The sequence below is a fragment of the Phyllobates terribilis genome, unplaced genomic scaffold (assembly GCF_046119375.1).
Source record: "Phyllobates terribilis strain yellow unplaced genomic scaffold, ASM4611937v1 Scaffold_2__4_contigs__length_985480577, whole genome shotgun sequence".
Lineage (NCBI taxonomy): Eukaryota > Metazoa > Chordata > Amphibia > Anura > Dendrobatidae > Phyllobates > Phyllobates terribilis.
In genome coordinates this window covers 865,491,208-865,511,643 of record NW_027362762.1, presented here as the reverse complement: position 1 = coordinate 865,511,643, position 20,436 = coordinate 865,491,208, and the positions used below count along the sequence as shown (strand labels likewise).

The 20,436-nt window shown below is 44.7% G+C and overlaps 1 protein-coding gene across 2 annotated transcripts; it reads right to left on the bottom strand.

Annotated features, from left to right (window-relative positions):
* Positions 1–983: 983 nt before the first annotated feature.
* SPATA22 (spermatogenesis associated 22) lies at positions 984–18,979 on the bottom strand. 2 transcript variants are annotated; one of them, XM_073670795.1, is made up of 7 exons: positions 18,874–18,969; positions 16,460–16,597; positions 15,336–15,396; positions 9,520–9,835; positions 8,268–8,397; positions 6,663–6,760; positions 984–1,325 (listed from the first exon to the last, which is right to left on the bottom strand). In XM_073670795.1, exons 1-7 carry the CDS (start codon positions 18,890–18,892, stop codon positions 1,131–1,133), a joined length of 957 nt encoding a protein of 318 aa, XP_073526896.1. In that variant the 5' UTR covers positions 18,893–18,969; the 3' UTR covers positions 984–1,130. The 2 variants fall into 2 exon arrangements, with proteins under 2 accessions (XP_073526896.1, XP_073526895.1); XM_073670794.1 differs by lacking the exon at positions 16,460–16,597 and having other exon boundaries at positions 18,874–18,979.
* Positions 18,980–20,436: the final 1,457 nt, after the last annotated feature.

Below are 20,436 nucleotides of genomic sequence, written 5' to 3'. Positions count from 1 at the left end.
TATGTAATCTGAGAGTACCATAATTTAGGAGCAGAGACCCTGATTCCAGTGATGTGTCACATACTAGGCTGTGTTTTGCTGTTTAAATACAATCAATGTTTTATCGGCTAGACATTATCACTACAGGACAACTGGCCTCGTACCTCCTAGTCCAACCAAACCACCAGCACTGTTTAGCAGATCTCTGTCACTATACAATATACACAGAAAGCTGTGGTGTTGGCGGGTTATACACAGCTTAAGAACTGAGCTCTGCTAGACCTACAGCCGAGAAAACTGACTATTACAACTGCTGAACCCAGTAAACTAAGTGACACATCGCTTAAATCAGGGTCTCTGTTCCCACATCTTGCTGTTGACAGATTCCCTTTAAAGTGTACTGACTCTTCATTATATTGTACTTAGATTGTGCCGTTTTCTTTTCCTTCCCGGTCCCTTCATTTTGTGTTCGATGAGGTTCAATTATGCGTCTATTATGAAAAGAAGGCACAAACATTTAATGAAGTATACTATAAACAGACTTATCTTAGGAAGTCCCATGACATTGTGAGTTAGTAGTAATACACTTTAGCGGTAACCATTATTGTACTTAATGGTACAGAGGTATAGTCTGCTTTACTATAAGATGTGCCACATTGCTTAACACCCAGATCCAAAAAGTGTAGAAAAAATATCTGTATTCATTAAAAGTCAGACTACTATAAACTGAAATAAGTGGGGATTTTGTTTCACTGCAGCAGGACTTCACACCCACTTCATTAGCCCATTTATGAAGGTATTGTAAAGTGACCGTGTCCCATGACAAAGGTGATTTTTCTTATTTTTCTTAAAGAATGGCTATTGTAATGGCACCTAAAGTGAAGCCTTGATTGAGACACACCACGTAAAATGACACAGATCGACATAGACAAGTGTTTTACACATTAATTGAATACATTTGGTTAACAGAAACAAACAACATTTTTATTACTATAACTCCCTCATTTCGAATAGAATATACATCACACATTTCTGGATATAGTGTGGGTATAACATGTTTAACTTTCTGTTTATATTGCAAAAACAAAATAACGTTGTGTAATAATCAATCCGTATTCATCAGACTGCACATTCGTAGACAGGTCTACATCTCACTTAGTGTCTTGCAGACTTGCAACACACTTCTCCATCTCTTTATCAGCAGCGGTGATATATTCTACAAAGACCTGCTGTTCTGCTGCCAATGCCGCTCTTACAGAAACGCACTTAAACAGGTTTCTTTTCTGGTCATAGTTCCCCATTGCTCTATGACTTCGGCCTCTGATTAGTCTTGGCAACTCCCGGTCCTGAGATAGAAATGCACATGTTTATGTTGTGAGGAACGACTCAATGGCTGTATCTAATGTACGTTACATTGCATCTGGAATTATAAATAACATATAAAAGGTATCAGACACCCACTGATCTAGTGATGGTGAGTCACTTCTCAAGGACAAGCCATGAGTCCGAGGTCAGAAGCCAGGAGGATGCGTCATAAACAGAAGGAAGAGTCAAAGGTGCAATCAGGTAACGGTACGAGGTCATATACCAGGAAGACAGCAGATCAGAACAAAGGGGTTAAACAGGTGGATGGTCAGAATGAGGTCCAAGGTCAGGCAACAAAAGATAAATTCACAGAACACAAGGCACAGAGAGACAGACCACACACAAGCTGAATGTACGTCTGGTAAAGGTCTGGGACTAACAGCCCAGTTACAGTGGGGCAAAAAAGTATTTAGTCAGCCACCAATTGTGCTAGTTCTCCCACTTAAAAAGATGAGAGAGGCCTGTAATTGACATCAAAGGTAGACCTCAACTATGAGAGACAAAATGAGAAAACAAATCCTGAAACTCACATTGTCTGATTTGGAAAGAATTTTTTTTCAAATTTCGGTGGAAAATAAGTATTTGGTCAATTACAAACAAGGAAGATTTCTGGCTCTCACAAACCTGTAACAACTTCTTTAAGAGGCTCCTCTGTCCTCCACTCATTACCTGTAGTACTGGCACCTGTTTGAACTTGTTATCAGTATAAAAGACACCTGTCCACAACCTCAAACAGTCACACTCCAAACTCCACTATAGTGAAGACCAAAGAGCTGTCGAAGGACACCAGAAACAAAATCGTAGCCCTGCACCAGGCTGGGAAAACTGAATCTGCAATAGGCAAGCAGCTTGGTGTGAAGAAATCAACTGTGGGAGCAATAATTAGAAAATGGAAGACATACAGTACAGACCAAAAGTTTGGACACAACTTCTCATTTAAATTTTTTTCTGTATTTTCATGACTATGAAAATTGTACATTCACACTGAAGGCATCAAAACTATGAATTAACACATTAAAATATGTCTTATATTCTAGGTTCTTCAAAGTAGCCACCTTTTGCTTTGATGACTGCTTTGCACACTCTTGGCATTCTCTTGATGAGCTTCAAGAGGTAGTCACCGGAAATGGTCTTCCAACAATCTTGAAGGAGTTCCCAGAGATGCTTAGCACTTGTTGGCCCTTTTGCCTTCACTCTGCGGTCCAGCTCACCCCAAACCATCTCGATTGGGTTCAGGTCTGTGACTGTGGAGGCCAGCTCATCTGGCTTAGCACCCCATCACTCTCCTTCTTGGTCAAATAGCCCTTACACAGCCTGGAGGTGTGTTTGGGGTCATTGTCCTGTTGAAAAATAAATGATGGTCCAACTAAACGCAAACCGGATGGAATAGCATGCCGCTGCAAGATGCTGTGGTAGCCATGCTGGTTCAGTATGCCTTCAATTTTGAATAAATCCCCAACAGTGTCACCAGCAAAGCACCCCCACACCATCACACCTCCTCCTCCATGCTTCACGGTGGGAACCAGGCATGTAGAGTCCATCCGTTCACCTTTTGTGCGTCGCACAAAGACATGGTGGTTGGTACCAAAGATCTCAAATTTGGACTCATCAGACGAAAGCACAGATTTCCACTGGTCTAATGTCCATTCCTTGTGTTCTTTAGCCAAACTTGTCTCTTCTGCTTGTTGCCTGTCCTTAGCAGTGGTTTCCTAGCAGCTATTTTACCATGAAGGTCTGCTGCACAAAGTCTCCTCTTAACAGTTGTTGTAGAGATGTGTCTGCTGCTAGAACTCTATGTGGCATCGACCTGGTCTCTAATCTGAGCTGCTGTTAACCTGCGATTTCTGAGGCTGGTGACTCGGATAAACTTATCCTCAGAAGCAGAGGTGACTCTTGGTCTTCCTTTCCTGGGGCGGTCCTCATGTGAGCAAGTTTCTTTGTAGCGCTTGATGGTTTTTGCAACTGCACTTGGGGACACATTCAAAGTTTTCCCAATTTTTCGGACTGACTGACCTTCATTTCTTAAAGTAATGATGGCCGTTCGTTTTTCTTTACTTAGCTGCTTTTTTCTTGCCATAATACAAATTCTAACAGTCTATTCAGTAGGACTATCAGCTGTTTTCCACCTGACTTCTGCACAACACAACTGATGGTCCCAACCCCATTTATAAGGCAAGAAATCCCACTTATTAAACCTGACAGGGCACACCTGTGAAGTGAAAACCTCTTGAAGCTCATCAAGAGAATGCCAAGAGTGTGCAAAGCAGTCATCAAAGCAAAAGGTGGCTACTTTGAAGAACCTAGAATATAAGACATATTTTCAGTTGTTTCACACTTTTTTGTTAAGTATATAATTCCACATGTGTTAATTCATAGTTTTGATGCCTTCAGTGTGAATGTACAATTTTCATAGTCATGAGAATACAGAAAAATCTTTAAATGAGAAGGTGTGTCCAAACTTTTGGTCTGTACTGTACAAGACCACTGATAATCTCCCTTGATCTGGGGCTCCACACAAGATCTCACCCTGTGGGGTCAAAATGATCTCAAGAACGGTGAGCAAAAATCCCAGAACAACACGGGGGGACCTAGTGAATGACCTGCAGAGAGCTGGGACCAACGTTACACAGGCTACCATCAGTAACACTACGCCACCAGGGACTCAGATCCTGCAGTGCCAGAAGTGTCCCCCTGCTTAAGCCATTACATGTCCAGGTCCGTCTGAAGTTTGTTAGAGAGTATTTGGATGATCTAGAAGAGTATTGGGAGAATGTCATATGGTCAGAAGAAACCAAAGAAGAGTTGTTTGGTAGAATTGTTTGGTAGAAAAACAACTCGTTGTGTTTGGAGGAGGAAGAATGCTGAGTTACCATACCTACTGTGAAGCATGGGGGTGGCAACATCATGCTTTGGGGCTGTTTCTCTGCCAAGGGACCAGGACGACTGATCCGTGTACATGAACGAATGAATGCGGCCATGTATTGTGAGATTTTGAGTGCAAACCTCCTTCCATCAGCAAGGGCATTGAATATGAAACGTGGCTGGGTCTTAAAGCATGACAATGATCCCAAGCACACCGCCAGGGCAACGAAGGAGTGGCTTCGTTAGAAGCATTTCAAGGTCCTGGAGTGGCCTAGCCAGTCTCCAGATCTAAACCCTATAGAAAACCTTTGGAGAGAGTTGAAAGTCCGTGTTGCCCAGCGACAGCCCCGAAACATCACTGTTCTAGAGGAGATCTGCATGGAGGAATGGGCCAACATACCAGAAACAGTGTGTGCCAACCTTGTGAAGACTTACAGAAAACGTTTTACCTCTGTCATTGCCAACAAAGGATATATAACAAAGTATTGAGATGAACTTTTGTAATTGACCAAATACTTATGTTCCACCAAAATTTGAAAAAAAATTCTTTACAAATCAGACAATGTGATTTTCAGCATTTGTTTCTCATTTTGTCTCTCATAGTTGAGGTCTACCTATGATGTCAATTACAGGCCTCTCTCATCTTTTTAAGTGGGAGAACTTGCACAACTGGTGGCTGACTAAATACTTTTTTGCCCCACTATAAATAGCCAGGCAATCACCTGGGACAATGAACACCTGAATACAGCCAGCGCCTCCCAGTCTCAGATTGGACAACTGAGCTGTCAATCAAAACACTGATAGAACAGCACGCCCCAGCACCAGACTGGATACTGAACTGTCAATCAAAGTACTGACAGCTTCAGCACGCCCCTGTATCAGATTGGACGGCTGAGCCATCAGTAACTGCATCCCAGAAACACTGTGGGGTGGAAACATGACAGATCTGATATTGATGCCCTATCGAAAGTCCCCTCTAGGGCTGTTTCACACGTCAGTGTGTCTGGTACGTGTGGTGACAGATTCCACACGTACTGGAGACACTGACACAAGTAGACCCATTCAAATGAATGGGTCTTTGCACAGGTCAGTGTGTTTCCACGGGCCGTGTGTCCGTAGGCAAAACACGCTGACATGTCCGTTTTTTTCTCGCAGCACAGGCCGCAATACGCCCCGCACACGTGCACACTGATGACATCCGTGTGTCATCCGTGTGACACGTACCGGAGCCTGGGAATCAGCGGTACAGTTAGTGTTGTTCTCAAGTGCCGGGTGCTGAACGCTGCCCTCATCATTGTTCCCTGTCGGCGCTGCGATCAGCACCAGCAGGGGACAATGTTGAGAGTAGTAATCTGCTCCCACTGTAAAATTAAGAATAAAATAAAAAAATACATATACTTACCTGTTCTAAGTATCCCACGCTGTAATTCATGTGACCACTTACGCCGAGGTGCCGGGGAAAATGATGCGCTGCATCGAGCAGGCCCCGAAGCAGCGCTCAGTGAGTGGTGTCCTATCACTCACTGAGCTCAGCGCAGCGAGTCATTCTCCCGTCTCCTCGGCGTGAGCGGTCGCATGGATTACAGCGGGAGCAGACTACATCTCTCAACATTGTCCCCTACTGGTGCTGATCGCAGCGCTGGCAGGGGACAATGATGAGGGCAGCGTTCAGCACCCAGTGCTTGAGAACAGCGCTAACTTAAGCTGATTCCCAAGCACCGATACGTGTGATCCTGATGCGGCACACGGTTGCCAAAAGTGTGCACACAGACACACGAACATCTCCGGTACTGGTTTTTCCAGTACCGGAAATATCCGGATGTGTGAAAGAGGCCTTGTGAATAGAGCAGCATGGTGCTTGCATGACTACTGCTCCAATCAACGTCCATAGGACTTGCCATATTAGAAATTGTGCACAGTGTGACACAAAATCTAATCTCCTCCCAGTGTAAAAAAGATTTAAAGGAGTATCAGCATTTCAGCAAATCAAGGTTAGTTATTGTATAATGAAACGTTCTACAATTTTTCAATTTATTTCTGTTTCAATTACTTCGGTTTTCAAGTTCAGGGAATCTGTTCTGTCATATGATGGACACATGGAGCTTGGCTCATTAAAAGAAGCAACTCCAATAACTGTACTAGAATGAGCCACGCACCAGTGCGCCCATCACATGACCAGGACAGATTATTACTCACCTGAATTACAGACTCAAAAGTTACTTGTATATGATTGCAAGAAGAGATTTTGAAAACCATAAAAAGTTATACTTAAAGTAAATAAACATGAAAAAGTGCAGAACTTTTATCAGACCAGTATTTGCTGATCCGTGAAAAGGAGATGAAAATTATTTGTGCCCTAACTAAAATAAGAAATAAGATTTAATAATACTGTGAATTATAGATGTTATGTAAATTTATGAAGGGAGCAGTAAAGAATAAAATATTGAAGTACTTACAATTTCATAAAATATACATTGAGCGTAATTCTTGCCATCCCTTAGAAGGAAGAGTTTTGATCCGTAGTCACCTGAGGTGACGGCAGAGTCTAATGTCGCTATAAATTAGAGAAACAGGAGTTTTAATTGAAATTTTTTCAACTCTAGCGTGTATAAAAAGTACTGAGCAAAGTTTCAAGAGTTTTCCCAAAAGTTCACATCAATGCAGGTACAAATACAGTATGAGGTGTCCCCATAAACGTTTGGACAAAAATAAACATTTTTGTATGCTTAAAAAAAGAAAAGGATAAATTCTACCATTGTAATTTTTCTGTGTTTAGGATTCACTCCTGGTTTTGGAATTTACAATGCACTGTGTGACCGTAAACTACCAAACCACAAGGCCAGGTATTGAAATTCATGGACAGAAAACTGGGTATTGCATGAGGGCAGAGTTTGACCTCTTCCTGATTGGTCCTGTCCACCCAAGGAAACCGCTGGAGATGGAGCCCAGACTGTGTGTGGCCTCGGCAAACATTTACACAGTGCAGATTTGGTCAGAGTTCTGCAATTGTTTTCTTGATGCCAAAATAAAAGTTCTAGTATTCTGCAAAAAAAAAAATGCACAAACTTCTCCAATCAGGCCCTACAAAACAAGAGACTCGACTTCTGACTGATATAAAATGTACAATTTCCGCATCAGGGATCTGGCCGGTGGTCATAATACTATATTTAGAAAGACCAGGCTTTATTTATTGAACTATAAGACGCACTTATTAGCAAGCAAGAAAGAAAATCTTGCTAAAAAAAAATAATATATATATTCATCTTCTAGTCTGGAAGCAATTTCCAATGATCAAGGAGAATGGTGACAGTGTCCTTCCCAATCACTGAGAGAACTACAATTAGTAGGGCAGAGTTATCTGTCTCCTCTTGTCTGACATGGATTAGGCTGAACAGAGCAGAGCGGGAGAGAAACCTACCAGGACCTGCTCGTCATTTAAGGAGGTTGTCCACTACACAGTATAATGCGCCCATTGATTTAAACAAGTCTTTTTGTAAATACCTTCAGTTGCCATGGGGGCCTGTGATATCTCTACTCGCTCAGTCTGCATCACGTGACCCCCGGGCGCAGTTGCTCCTTTAATCACCCAGGCATGACCCAGTCGCATGAACTCCCCCCCCTGACTGACTGGGCTGCGACTGGGGTCAGCCAGGGGTCATGTGATGCAGACTGAGCCAGTTGCGATAGCGCAGCTCACAGGCACATAAAAGTAGGCTAACGGCCCAGGAGAGCAATCACATTAGATAAGTTCCCAAATTCTATCCCGGTGCATTACATTTTGTGGTATTAACCCTCCACTTTACACCATCAGGGAAATTTTAAATTAGTAGGAAATATGTTTTTACAAATTCCAGCTGTTTAAACCTTGGGTGCTTCTTATAGTAAGGTGTGGCCTATAGTCAGAAAAATATGGTGCTGAACATGTGCATTTAAGTGCAAAAACAGGTTTCTTTTATAAGTCGCTAATAGTCTAAGATACTGGCTAAAACACATGATAAGCAATTTCTAGTAGATCAGTCTAATAATATAGACATTGTATCATACACCCAAAAGACACGTACCTATTACTTCAAACAACAGAGGGATTCTGTCACTGTACTGACTCCAGTACTTCATGCTTTCTATTGAAGCAGATAGGATCCTTAAAGAATTAATCTTTTCTTTAAAAGTCATTTGGTAAAGAGGTATAACCTTTAAAGGAGACATAATTTTATCAGTGACACATGGAAAATACTTCAAAATAGATTCAGAAAAAAAAATCTTTCAGTAAAAAGTGGTAAAAAAAACCCCCCAAAAATATGGGAAAAGCAAAAACCTTTATTTAACCCCTTCCCGACACAGCCAATTTTTCTGCTCTGGGTTTCACAGAAGCACCATCATGGCAACCCATAGTCACTCTGCAATTGTTTTAGGAGGGGAGAGAATGAATGGGTGGATTGGGGCACCCCACTGTCTGCAGACTTTAAAAGCCACTGTTAGATCTTGACATTTAAAGGGTTTACAGTAGCGGGCATAGCTCAGCTCCCCTCCCCTCGGTTAGAGGCAGACTCCAGCTGTATAACACAGCCATCGTCTACTAGGAATAGTGTTCAGCTCCTGAGCTCCCTCCATATACCTGCTCCTGATTTTTGCCATACATGTACGAAGTATAACCCGCAAGTAAAAAGTAACCCAAAATAAAAAATAATGTTACATTGTATCAATAAGAATGTAATCCCAATCAACAGAAACAAGATTAGATTTGTGATCTAAAAGTAAACCGAGGAATTAGCATGAAAGTAAAAAGTTTGTAAAGACCAATAAAGAAGAAAGTAAGCAAAGGTACAGTGAGTTGAACGGACCTCAAAAAATCTATCAATGCCAATGGTAAGAAATACAGCAGGGAGAGAACATGTACTAACATATATAAAGTTACATATACAAAGCCTGATGAAAAATAAATCGAAGAATGCCCAAGTTTGATCCGACACTCGGATTGCACTTGGCCATGAGTGCATGGAAAATATCAGAGTGCACTCGAATGATATCTGAGTGCAGTCCGATTTCCACAGATTGACAAAATGGAAAAAAAATGTCTCCATCTTCTCCTCATCTGAGAGAATCAGAGCACACTATGATAACACTTTGATTGGAGTTTTATCACAGTTTTATCAGCGTGTGATTTGCATAATCGACCCGATTGTCTCGGATGAGAGATTCTACAGTCTGCACCTCCCCTAATGTGTATGGGAACCTTTTGGGAATTTTTGATAGAATGAGGAGATGTTCTTTTGTTCCATTAAGTGTTATCTATTGAAATGGAAATATTTGTACCTGTATCATTTCTTCCTCTGGCATATCAGCAAATGCATTATCTTTGTTGAATTTGGCATTACTCTGAAAGAAATATGCAGGCTGTTGCTCTTTTGTTCCTGGTGAAACAGCACAAGAATAATGTGACCTCTTGTAAGATGATACAGATGTCTTCTGAGAGAGCTGTGCTGGTAAATGGGCTTGAGGAGGATACTTCTCATTTACACTTTGGCCTTTCCCACGCTCCATTTGTCCATATTGCCTTTTAGGACCAGAAAGTAAATCTTTACTGAAGTTGGTAAACATATTTTCATCTCTAGGGCAGATATTTGTTGATCTGCAACATGAAAGTGCATTAAACTATTACAGAATACGACATTAAGATTACATAAACAGTTTTTTCGCATTTTACATAATAGCAACAATTTTCTGAGAAGTGATTTTAAAGTATCTTAATAGCAGCTTGTTTGTACATTACTTATTTTGGTTGTAAGAACCTCATCCGTTACATATAAACCAATATTTTGGGGTAAATCTTTTGACATCAGCTGAACAATGCAGTGACATTTGAGACCACAAAATATTCAGTTTAGGTCCAGTGTGTGGGGTCCTGTGTTTCATCTCACCAAGCACAACATCTATTAGGCTATGTGCCCACGATGCAGAAATGCTCTGGATTTTTCCTGAGCGTTTCTGCATCTCCCTGGCAGAAAAAAACGCATGCGGATTGTACATGCGGATTGTACATGCGGATGGTACATGCGTTTTCCTGCCAGGGACATGCGGATGTGAAGCGTTCTTCACATGCATTTCCGCATGCGGGTTGACAAGCGCTTTCCAAGCGATTTTAGCATCACTTGGAAAGTGCTTGACAACTTGGTCACACTATATAAATCCATGCAACCGGCATGGATTTATATAGTGTGACTGTAAGAATGGTAAAAAATAAATCTATTACTTACCTTCTGATGGCCCCCGATGTCTTTATCCGATGCGTCCTGGCTTGCCGGCAGCTCGCGGTAGCTTAAGGACCTGCCGACGTCAGCGGTCGCGTGACCCATCACATGACTAAGTGACGTCACCGCAAGTCCTTGAGTCAACCGCGAGCTGCCGGCAAGCCAATACACATCGGCTAAAGACACCGGGGGCCATCAGAAGGTAAGTATAATGTATATTTTTTATTTTATTCTTTTTTTTTTTCAGGCTCTATGGTACCCGGCTCTGATGGAGAGTCTCCTGTCCTCCAGACCCGGGTACCATCCGCACATTGAAACGCCTGGATTCTACATGTACAGATGCAGTGATGCAAATTCCATGCGTTCCAATGCAAGTCAATGGCGGCGAAAACGCCGCACTTCCGCAAAATAATTGGTAGTGCTGCAGATTTTTCCACAATGATAATCCGCAGCGGAAATTTCCGCAGCATGTGCACAGCACATGCGAATTATCATTGGGGAGCATGGCAGACCTTCTACCAAGCGTTTTTTAAGCGTTTCTGCAGCGGAATTGCCGCTGCGGAAACGCTTAAAAAACGCATAGTGAGCACACAGGCTTACAGCTCTGAACAATACAGGGTCCTTATACAGCCCTGTGCACTAGGCCTTACTGTAAAAGGTAAACATTTTAAAGGGAACTGTTTTGCAAAATCTGAAAAAGATATATATTTGTACCGTGTTAGCCAGTAGATAGAAAAATATTAATATTTGAGAGTCCTCATTGATTGATACCTTTTAATGGCTAACTGAAAAGATGGTAACAAATTGCAAGCTTCCGAGACTACTCAGGCATAGTATAAGATGAAATCTGAAAAATCATATATTTATACACAACAGGGCACAAGAATAATGCAATAGATAAGACAAGTGATGTGAAGCAGAACTATGAGTATGGGAGGGGGAGAAAGAGTTGTGACCGTAAATACTGGAGCAGCTCATAGATTAGGAGTGTGAATGTTTTATTGTCCTGTGATTGAAGTCTGGTCCATGGTTGTGATGACTCCACAGGTCTGAGCAGCATGTTCCTTAGTTGATGTAGAATGACATAAATCCATGCATTCCAGCATTGAGAGTGTCAAAGGTTGTCATGAGTTTGTATTCCAAAAAATGGAGGACACCAGAATGTACCACAAATTTTTCTGTTTGTCTGGTATTTGAAAGTACCTTTTAATACCAGTAACTTCATGTCCATGATGCTGTGATCAAGGATACAAAAATGTTTTCTACAGGTAGATCGATCTCTTCTTTTTTCTTTTATTGTGTTGCGATGCAAATTCATCCTTGTTCTAAGTTTTTGTCTTGCCTCCCCAACATACAGACCCGAGCTGGACATTTGTTACATATAATTAAGTACACTACATTAGATGTGATGCAGCTGAAAGTACCTGGGATCTTGTAGTCCTGATGTGAGTTGGGGATCTTTATCTTGTTCCTGGTCATTATAAACGGACAGGTTTTACACTTTTTCTGGTTGCGGGGAAAGGTTCCTGTAGCTGGTGGAGAGGACAGGGAGCTTCTGACAATGATGCTTCTTAGATTTGGGGGCTGCCTAAAACACAGAAGTGGGGGGTCTGGAAATATGGATTGCTATCGTGCATCTTTTTGTAGTAAAGGTTGTAGTTTACATGTAGCTCCCCTTAGCAGCTCCAAATTTGGATTGTAGGTGAATACTAGAGGCACCCGGTTGCTTTCTTGTTTAGTTTTGTAATGTAGCAGTATGCAAATTGCCTCTTCAGAGAAAAAGAGGACTTGTACTCTATAGCGCCACCTATTGGAAGTAGCAATCCTAAAAGTCACAATCAACCCTTTAACGAGTCGTGCAATATGACTTAGGATAAAAGCCAAATCAGAATCTCAATTTGTAGACACGGTGTTTCGGGCTGTTGGCCCTCGTCAGTGCAAAGTATGAGAACTGATTTGGCTAGGTGAGAGGCTCTGGACTGAGGTCTAAGGGGTAACATTTCCTCCTTATGGAGAGTGACATACCAGCTCTAGCACGTCAAGGTAAGGAGACTTATTTTCCATGCAATGCTCCTCTGTAATGTAGGAGATGATTCTTTGATATTCTGGTGGCTCTTGTAATCGGGTTCTCAATTGTTCTTGGATGGTAGCCCTGATTCAAAAAGGTATTTTTGAGGCCACCATGTTGTTTGTCTGTATCCGTAAGGTTGGAACATATCCGATTATGGTCTGCAGTCAAGCCATCAGATACAGAGGTTTTTATGTGTTTTGGAAGAAAACTGTCCCATTTAAGGTACATTGGATGGTCAATCAGTCTCTGGTACAGGCATGTCTCTCTTTCATTGTTTTGCAGCTTGATGATGGTGACCAAAATGTTCATTTTAATGCAGGAGTAGTTGAGTGTTAGGTTGATGGTGGGATGAAATTGATTAAAGTGTTGATGGAACATCTTCAGCTGTTGCTCAGACAACTGATGGACGCACGCTACTACAAAAAATTGGAGTCTGACCCTACACAGGACTACAACAAGGAACTAAACAAGTTGGTATAAGTGAAAATTCTCACGCAGCACCGATGCTGTAAGTGAGGACACAGGAGTTCTCAGCTGATCTTCAGCTGGTGAACTCAAGTGACCTCAGTCCCAGCAGCTCAGCGCTATACACTGCCGTGAGTGATAGAACTTCTGTCAGTGTATAGAGTGCTGCCAGGTGATCGGATCACCGTGGGACACTCGGGGTACGGCGGACAGGTGAGAATATAAGGTGTTTTTTATTTTGACTTTTTTTTTTTTTACACTGAGCACAGACGCCAGCTGAGGAGGCTACTTCTCCCCTCAGCCACGCCTGCTCCCGCTATTATCAATGGGAGCGGCCGTAGGGTGATGGGAGGAGTAGTCTCCCACAGGCAATTCTTTGTGCGATTTTGCTGCATTTTTGACTCACTGACTTGAACTGAGGCAGTCAAATACGTAGCAAAAATCCGCAGCAAAAATGCAGGAATAAAAATATTTGCGTATTTGACTGACTCAATTGAAGTCAGTGGGTAAAAAACACTGCAGAAATGCACAAAGAATTGACAAGCTGCAGATTTAAACGCAATGACAATCCTGACAGGAAAATTCCTGATCATGTGCACAGCACTTCAGGATTGTCATTGCATTATCTGGCGCACGGGTTACCTAGCGTTTTTGAAACAAAAGAGGAAAAAACGTCAGCTCAGCTTACTCAGACATCAGGTGCACGAAACAGCCAGCAGTGCCCCGGGAGATTAATAGGAAAAAATAAGGAGTGATACAGCATCCAAAAGTCTTCTTTAAAATCAATAATCCTTTATTGGAAAAGTATTTTAAAAATCATATGTAGAAAAGTCACAGCCCCCATGGGAGGAGGTGACGTGCAGACGCGTTTCAAACCTTATGGTCCTTAATCATTGTATGAGTACCTAGCGTTTTAGTCCCATTTCTGCGTGGAAAAAACACAGCTAAAACGCACCGTGTGCACATAGCCTTACCGAGCAAGTGTTTAGGTGGGTAGAGGGTATTCTTAACCCCTGGTAAAGGATACACCCAGCTACATTAAGGACACAACAGACCTATTGAATAAACTAGCAACAATAGGTCCTCTACCAGAAGGAACCATCCTGGCCACCAAGGATACTCTAATATCCCACACCAGGATGGATCAGATGCCTGCAAAGTCTTCATGGAAAATTTAGGAATTGATGTTGATTCTGTGGTGAAACTTACAAAATCATCCTCACCCACAATTATTTTGAATTTGATAACAACATATATCTACAGGAGACTGATACAGCAATGGGAAGTAAAATGGCTCCACAGTACACAAATCTTTTCATGGCTAGGCTTGAAAGTGACTTTTTGTCCTTATATCCCATCAGGCCTCTGGCCTACTACCGTTACATTAAAATATCGTCAATCATCTGGACGGAGTCTGAGCACCAGCTGAAGATGTTCCATCAACACTTTAATCAATTTCATTTTGACCTGTGGGGTCATCACAACCATGGACCAGACTTCAATCACAGGACAATAAAACTTTCACACACCTTATCTATGAACTGCTTCAATATTTACGGCCACAACGCTTTCTCCCCCTAGTACCATCACTAGCAATCAAGAACATTGCAGCAGAAGCAGTAGGGCTGCTTATAATTTCAGAGGGAATGTCATGCACCCTTATTGGCTGCCAAGCCACTGGATGGTCAGCAAGAGCTGATGTATATATGAAAATTTCATAAAATAAGACCTGGGTAATTAAACTGCCCAGCAGGAAGAGACTAAGAGGGGAATGAAAACATCTTAGTTTTTACTAAATGACAATCTGGGTCAGTAGCCCACCACCCAGTCATGACACCGGCACTGTCAGTAACGCTAGTTGAGGAGTGACGGATGCATATAAAGAAAAAAAAAACAGCACCTGGGGCTGCGAGAGACTGGTATTGCGAGGGACATCCCAGGGAAGGCATAGGAATTTTTTTTTATTTGGTCTGAGGTTTGGAGATCTAGAAAATAAACACCAATACCCACCCACCCCACTTCCATAAGTGTTTTTCTGCTGCTGCTCTGGTCTTTATTAACAGGCAGCAGCATTGATGCCATGACTACAGTGCATGGGACCGCTGTAGCCAATCACTTGGCTTAGCAGCTCGTGCTATCTGCATCACCCCTGTGATGTGTGCTGTGGACATCAATGATGCAGAGCCTGACCTGGGGAGGGTGAGTATTGTTGTGTTTGCTATTTTCGATGTCTGCAAACCTATCCCCAAATAAAAATCTATCTTGGACCAATCCTATAAATTGTGTTGTCCTCATAAAAATATTTAATAAATATGTATTAAACATAAAGCCTTATAACAGCTTACCTGAACTCCAATTTTTTACCAGCATTTTGGAGCTGAGAGATTCGGCTTTCCCAAATAGAGTCTGAATGAGAATATAATAAAAAAATAGTACAAACGTCACAGCATTTAAAGTACTTGAAACTGTAGGTAAATCACTTAAATGTATGCAAGTCTGTACTGAACCTTATAGACTACAACATTTTAATGTAAAATTTTAAGTTATTGAAATATCATTCTGAGAATTTTAGAGCCCCGTTGCAGGATCGGTGCGGGCCCCAGCAGTATGACCTCTAGTAATCACCAAGTTATCACCTATCCTCTGGGAAATATACCCTTTATAGGGAATCTGTCAGTAGGATCAACCCTCCTAAGCCGTCTATATGGGGACGCAGGTCAAAGGAAGCTGAATAAAATAAAACCTTCATTAAAATAACCTCTGGAGGCAGATTCTCAGGGAGATCTGTGTCCAGCCCATTAATCTAAACAGCTCATTTACATATAAGAAAAACATGGATTTCTCTGGAACAAGACATCGGATCGCAGATACTAAATTTTATTCAGCTTCCTATGACCTACATGCCCATGTAGACAACTTAGGAGGGTTGATCCTACTGCCAAATTCCCTTTAATATACTAGTGATATCAAATTTACTACCTTAAAGGGTTATCCTATTATTAGGAATTTATGATCAGTAGGGTATCAATCTCTGGGAGCCTATACTGGGAATTAAATAATCTGCAAATATAGTGTAGTGCTGCATCTCATTTGCAGTCTTTCCCTTGATCGCAGCAGTTCAGTCACCCACTGTGGCACTGCAGTCCCATTTAAGTACATAGAGGCAGCTGCAGTTCCCTGCACAGTGGGTGACAACTGTTGCGATTAAGGGAAAGATTGCAAATTTGGTGCATAAATTTCTAATGTGCAGAGAAGAACGGTGAAAAGACATAAACACTGTGGTACCTCTATTGTCAGGGTTTGTGGGGTCCCAAAGATATATAGGATCCCTGCTGATCTGAGATATATAGGATCTCTGCTCATGCCATTGCAGTGGAAAACGCCTTTAAGTAATTGCTATTTATGAGAAAACATTAGAAACATGTCCTGTTCATAGAGCTTTGATATGTGCAGTAAATGCTCAAATCACCTGTTGGCAGAGAAGGTAAGTGACAACTTTCATGGGCAGGATGAGCCCCATCAGAAGTCAGCTCTTTTATGTGAGGAGCTGAGGTGAGTGGCTGTCTATTCCTTTTCTTCTGGTTGAAGATAGGCACCTGAAGACAGGCTGCAGGAGAAAACTTTTTTGGGTAGGAAGAAAACTTGTATCCGTATATACCATCCTTGTATCTGTTTTTACGTCAATCTGACAGCTCTATGGCATCCGTTTTTTTTTTACATCAACAGTTTAACTCCTTAACACCTGGGCTATTTTTTTTATTCATTTTTGCTCTTTAGTTTTTCCAAGAGGCATAACTTTTTTACTTTTCTGTTAACATAGCCAAATGAGGGCTTGTTTTTTCTGTGACAAGTTGTAGTTTTGCAGTACACCATTATTTTATCATAGAATGTACTGAAAAAAAATGGAAGGAAAAAAAGCCAAATGAGATGAAATTGTGAAAAAAAATTACAATTTTATCACTTTTTTGTGTTTTGTTTTAACGGAGTTCATTGCACAGTAAAGATTACCTGGAAAATTGATTCACCAGGTCAGTACAATTGCAGCAATACCAAACTTTGACCTCTCCATCATGTCCTCACCTGGAGGTCCTGTCACCAGTCCGGCCTCGCCATCGTGTCCTCACCCGGAGGTCCTGTCACCAGTCCGGCCTCGCCATCGTGTCCTCACCCGGAGGTCCTGTCACCAGTCCGGCCTCGCCATCGTGTCCTCACCCGGAGGTCCTGTCACCAGTCCGGCCTCGCCATCGTGTCCTCACCCGGAGGTCCTGTCACCAGTCCGGCCTCGCCATCGTGTCCTCACCCGGAGGTCCTGTCACCAGTCCGGCCTCGCCATCGTGTCCTCACCCGGAGGTCCTGTCACCAGTCCGGCCTCGCCATCGTGTCCTCACCCGGAGGTCCTGTCACCAGTCCGGCCTCGCCATCGTGTCCTCACCAGGAGGTCCTGTCACCAGTCCGGCCTCGCCATCGTGTCCTCACCCGGAGGTCCTGTCACCAGTCCGGCCTCGCCATCGTGTCCTCACCTGGAGGTCCTGTCACCAGTCCGGCCTCGCCATCGTGTCCTCACCAGTCCGGCCTCGCCATCGTGTCCTCACCAGTCCGGCCTCGCCATCGTGTCCTCACCAGGAGGTCCTGTCACCAGTCCGGCCTCGCCATCGTGTCCTCACCTGGAGGTCCTGTCACCAGTCCGGCCTCGCCATCATGTCCTCCCCCGGAGGTCCTGTCACCAGTCCGGCCTCGCCATCGTGTCCTCACCCGGAGGTCCTGTCACCAGTCCGGCCTCGCCATCGTGTCCTCACCCGGAGGTCCTGTCACCAGTCCGGCCTCGCCATCGTGTCCTCACCCGGAGGTCCTGTCACCAGTCCGGCCTCGCCATCGTGTCCTCACCCGGAGGTCCTGTCACCAGTCCGTCCTCGCCATCGTGTCCTCACCCGGAGGTCCTGTCACCAGTCCGGCCTCGCCATCGTGTCCTCACCCAGAGGTCCTGTCACCAGTCCGGCCTCGCCATCGTGTCCTCCCCCGGAGGTCCTGTCACCAGTCCGGCCTCGCCATCGTGTCCTCACCCGGAGGTCCTGTCACCAGTCCGGCCTCGCCATCGTGTCCTCACCCGGAGGTCCTGTCACCAGTCCGGCCTCGCCATCGTGTCCTCACCCAGAGGTCCTGTCACCAGTCCGGCCTCGCCATCGTGTCCTCACCCAGAGGTCCTGTCACCAGTCCGGCCTCGCCATCATGTCCTCCCCCGGAGGTCCTGTCACCAGTCCGGCCTCGCCATCGTGTCCTCACCCGGAGGTCCTGTCACCAGTCCGGCCTCGCCATCGTGTCCTCACCTGGAGGTCCTGTCACCAGTCCGGCCTCGCCATCGTGTCCTCACCCAGAGGTCCTGTCACCAGTCCGGCCTCGCCATCGTGTCCTCACCCGGAGGTCCTGTCACCAGTCCGGCCTCGCCATCGTGTCCTCACCCGGAGGTCCTGTCACCAGTCCGGCCTCGCCATCGTGTCCTCACCCAGAGGTCCTGTCACCAGTCCGGCCTCGCCATCGTGTCCTCACCCGGAGGTCCTGTCACCAGTCCGGCCTCGCCATCGTGTCCTCACCTGGAGGTCCTGTCACCAGCTGATTTTTTACCACACAATGATCATCGCAAAACAAAAGCCTAAAATTTAATGGTAGAATTGTTGTTTTTCACCATTTCATCCCACATCACTTTATCATGGCCACTGAAACAAAGCTCCAAACTCCGCGGATCTGTCAATGACGGTGGGAGAGTATAAGCCGGGGTGTATGAGGAGGACACTGCCCACCACCATGTACTATACATCACGGGCTCACTGAATGGGCCGCCCCATGACACTACCCTCCCCGCCCACGTCACTGTGAACACGCGCCCACCTGGGAGGCTTCTCTTCATCTTCCCCGCGTGACGCTCCGGAGTTTCTGCTTCTTCCCGCCAAGGCCGCGCGCACGGAGCCGAGTAGGGCGGGGCGTGTAACTGCCGACAGAGGCTCCGCCCCCCGCTTATTGACTGCGCGGGACTTGTTGCTTGTTGCTGTGTGACGGCTGCAGCTGGGATGTAGTGCTGCGCGGTGCAGTGTGGGACCCGTCATACAGGACAGGATGGAGACTTGTGTCATTGGTATCCCATAATATACAGCACAGTGATTCTACATATGGAGTACTTTAGTCTTGCGGTGACAATATCAGTTCTGCTTGTGTTGGGCTCTGGATGGGGGTCTCTGCTGCAGGCGCTGTATGAGGTCTCTGGAAGGTGCTGTATGGGGGTCTCTGGTATGTGCTGTATGGGGTCTCTGGTAGGTGCTGTATGGGGTAGGGGTCTTTGGTAGGTGCTGTATGGGGTAGGGGTCTCTGGTACATGCTGTATGGGTGGTCTCTGGTATACACTGTGGGGGTCTCTGATAGACAGTGTATGGCGTCTCTGGTAGGTGCTGTATGGGGTCTCTGGTAGCCGTTGTATGGGGTCTCTGGTACACACTGTATGGGGGTCTCTGATAGACAGTGTATGGCGTCTCTGGTAGGTGCTGTATGGGGTCTCTGGTAGGTGCTGTATGGGGTAGGGGTCTTTGGTAGGTGCTGTATGGGGTAGGGGTCTCTGGTACATGCTGTATGGGGGTCTCTGGTAGGTGCTGTATGGGGGTCTCTGGTACACACTGTATGGGGTCTCTGGTATACACTGTGGGGGTCTCTGATAGACAGTGTATGGCGTCTCTGGTAGGTGCTGTATGGGGTCTCTGGTACACACTGTATGGGGTCTCTGGTACACACTGTATGGGGTCTCTGGTACACACTGTATGGGGTCTCTGGTACACACTGTATGGGGTCTCTGGTACACACTGTATGGGGGTCTCTGATAGACAGTGTATGGCGTCTCTGGTAGGTGCTGTATGGGGTCTCTGGTACACACTGTATGGGGGTCTCTGATAGACAGTGTATGGCGTCTCTGGTACACACTGTATGGGGTCTCTGGTACACACTGTATGGGGTCTCTGGTACACACTGTATGGGGTCTCTGGTAGCCGTTGTATGGGGTCTCAGGTAGGTGCTGTATGGGGTCTCTGGTAGGTGCTGTATGGGGTCTCTGGTAGGTGCTGTATGGGGGTCTTTGATAGTGTATGGGGTCGGCTGTGACATGCATTTAATAAGGGTTTCAGGCACTATATAGGGGAGGCTCTGGCAGGTTCTTTATGAGGGCAGTTGTGGCAAGTGCTGTATAGGAACAACAGTGGCAGGCACCATATGAAGGTCTCTGTGGTAGGTGCTGTATATGGGCAGCTGTGGCATTGGTTGAATAGGAGTGGCGGGTGCTGTATGAGGGTAGCTGTGGCAAGCGCTGGATAGGAGCAACGGTGGGAGTCGCTATATGGGTGACAGCGGTGGCAGGCAACATATGAGGGTCTCTGTTGTAGGCGCTGTATGGGGGCAGCTGCTGCAGGCGAC

Coding starts and splice junctions, on each gene's coding strand:
- SPATA22 (XM_073670795.1), bottom strand. Junction 9,836..15,335: donor GGTAAAAAATTGGAGTTCAG/GTAAGCTGTTAT, acceptor TTCATGTTGCAG/ATCAACAAATATCTGCCCTA. Junction 6,761..8,267: donor TCTGTTGTTTGAAGTAATAG/GTACGTGTCTTT, acceptor TCTAATTTATAG/CGACATTAGACTCTGCCGTC.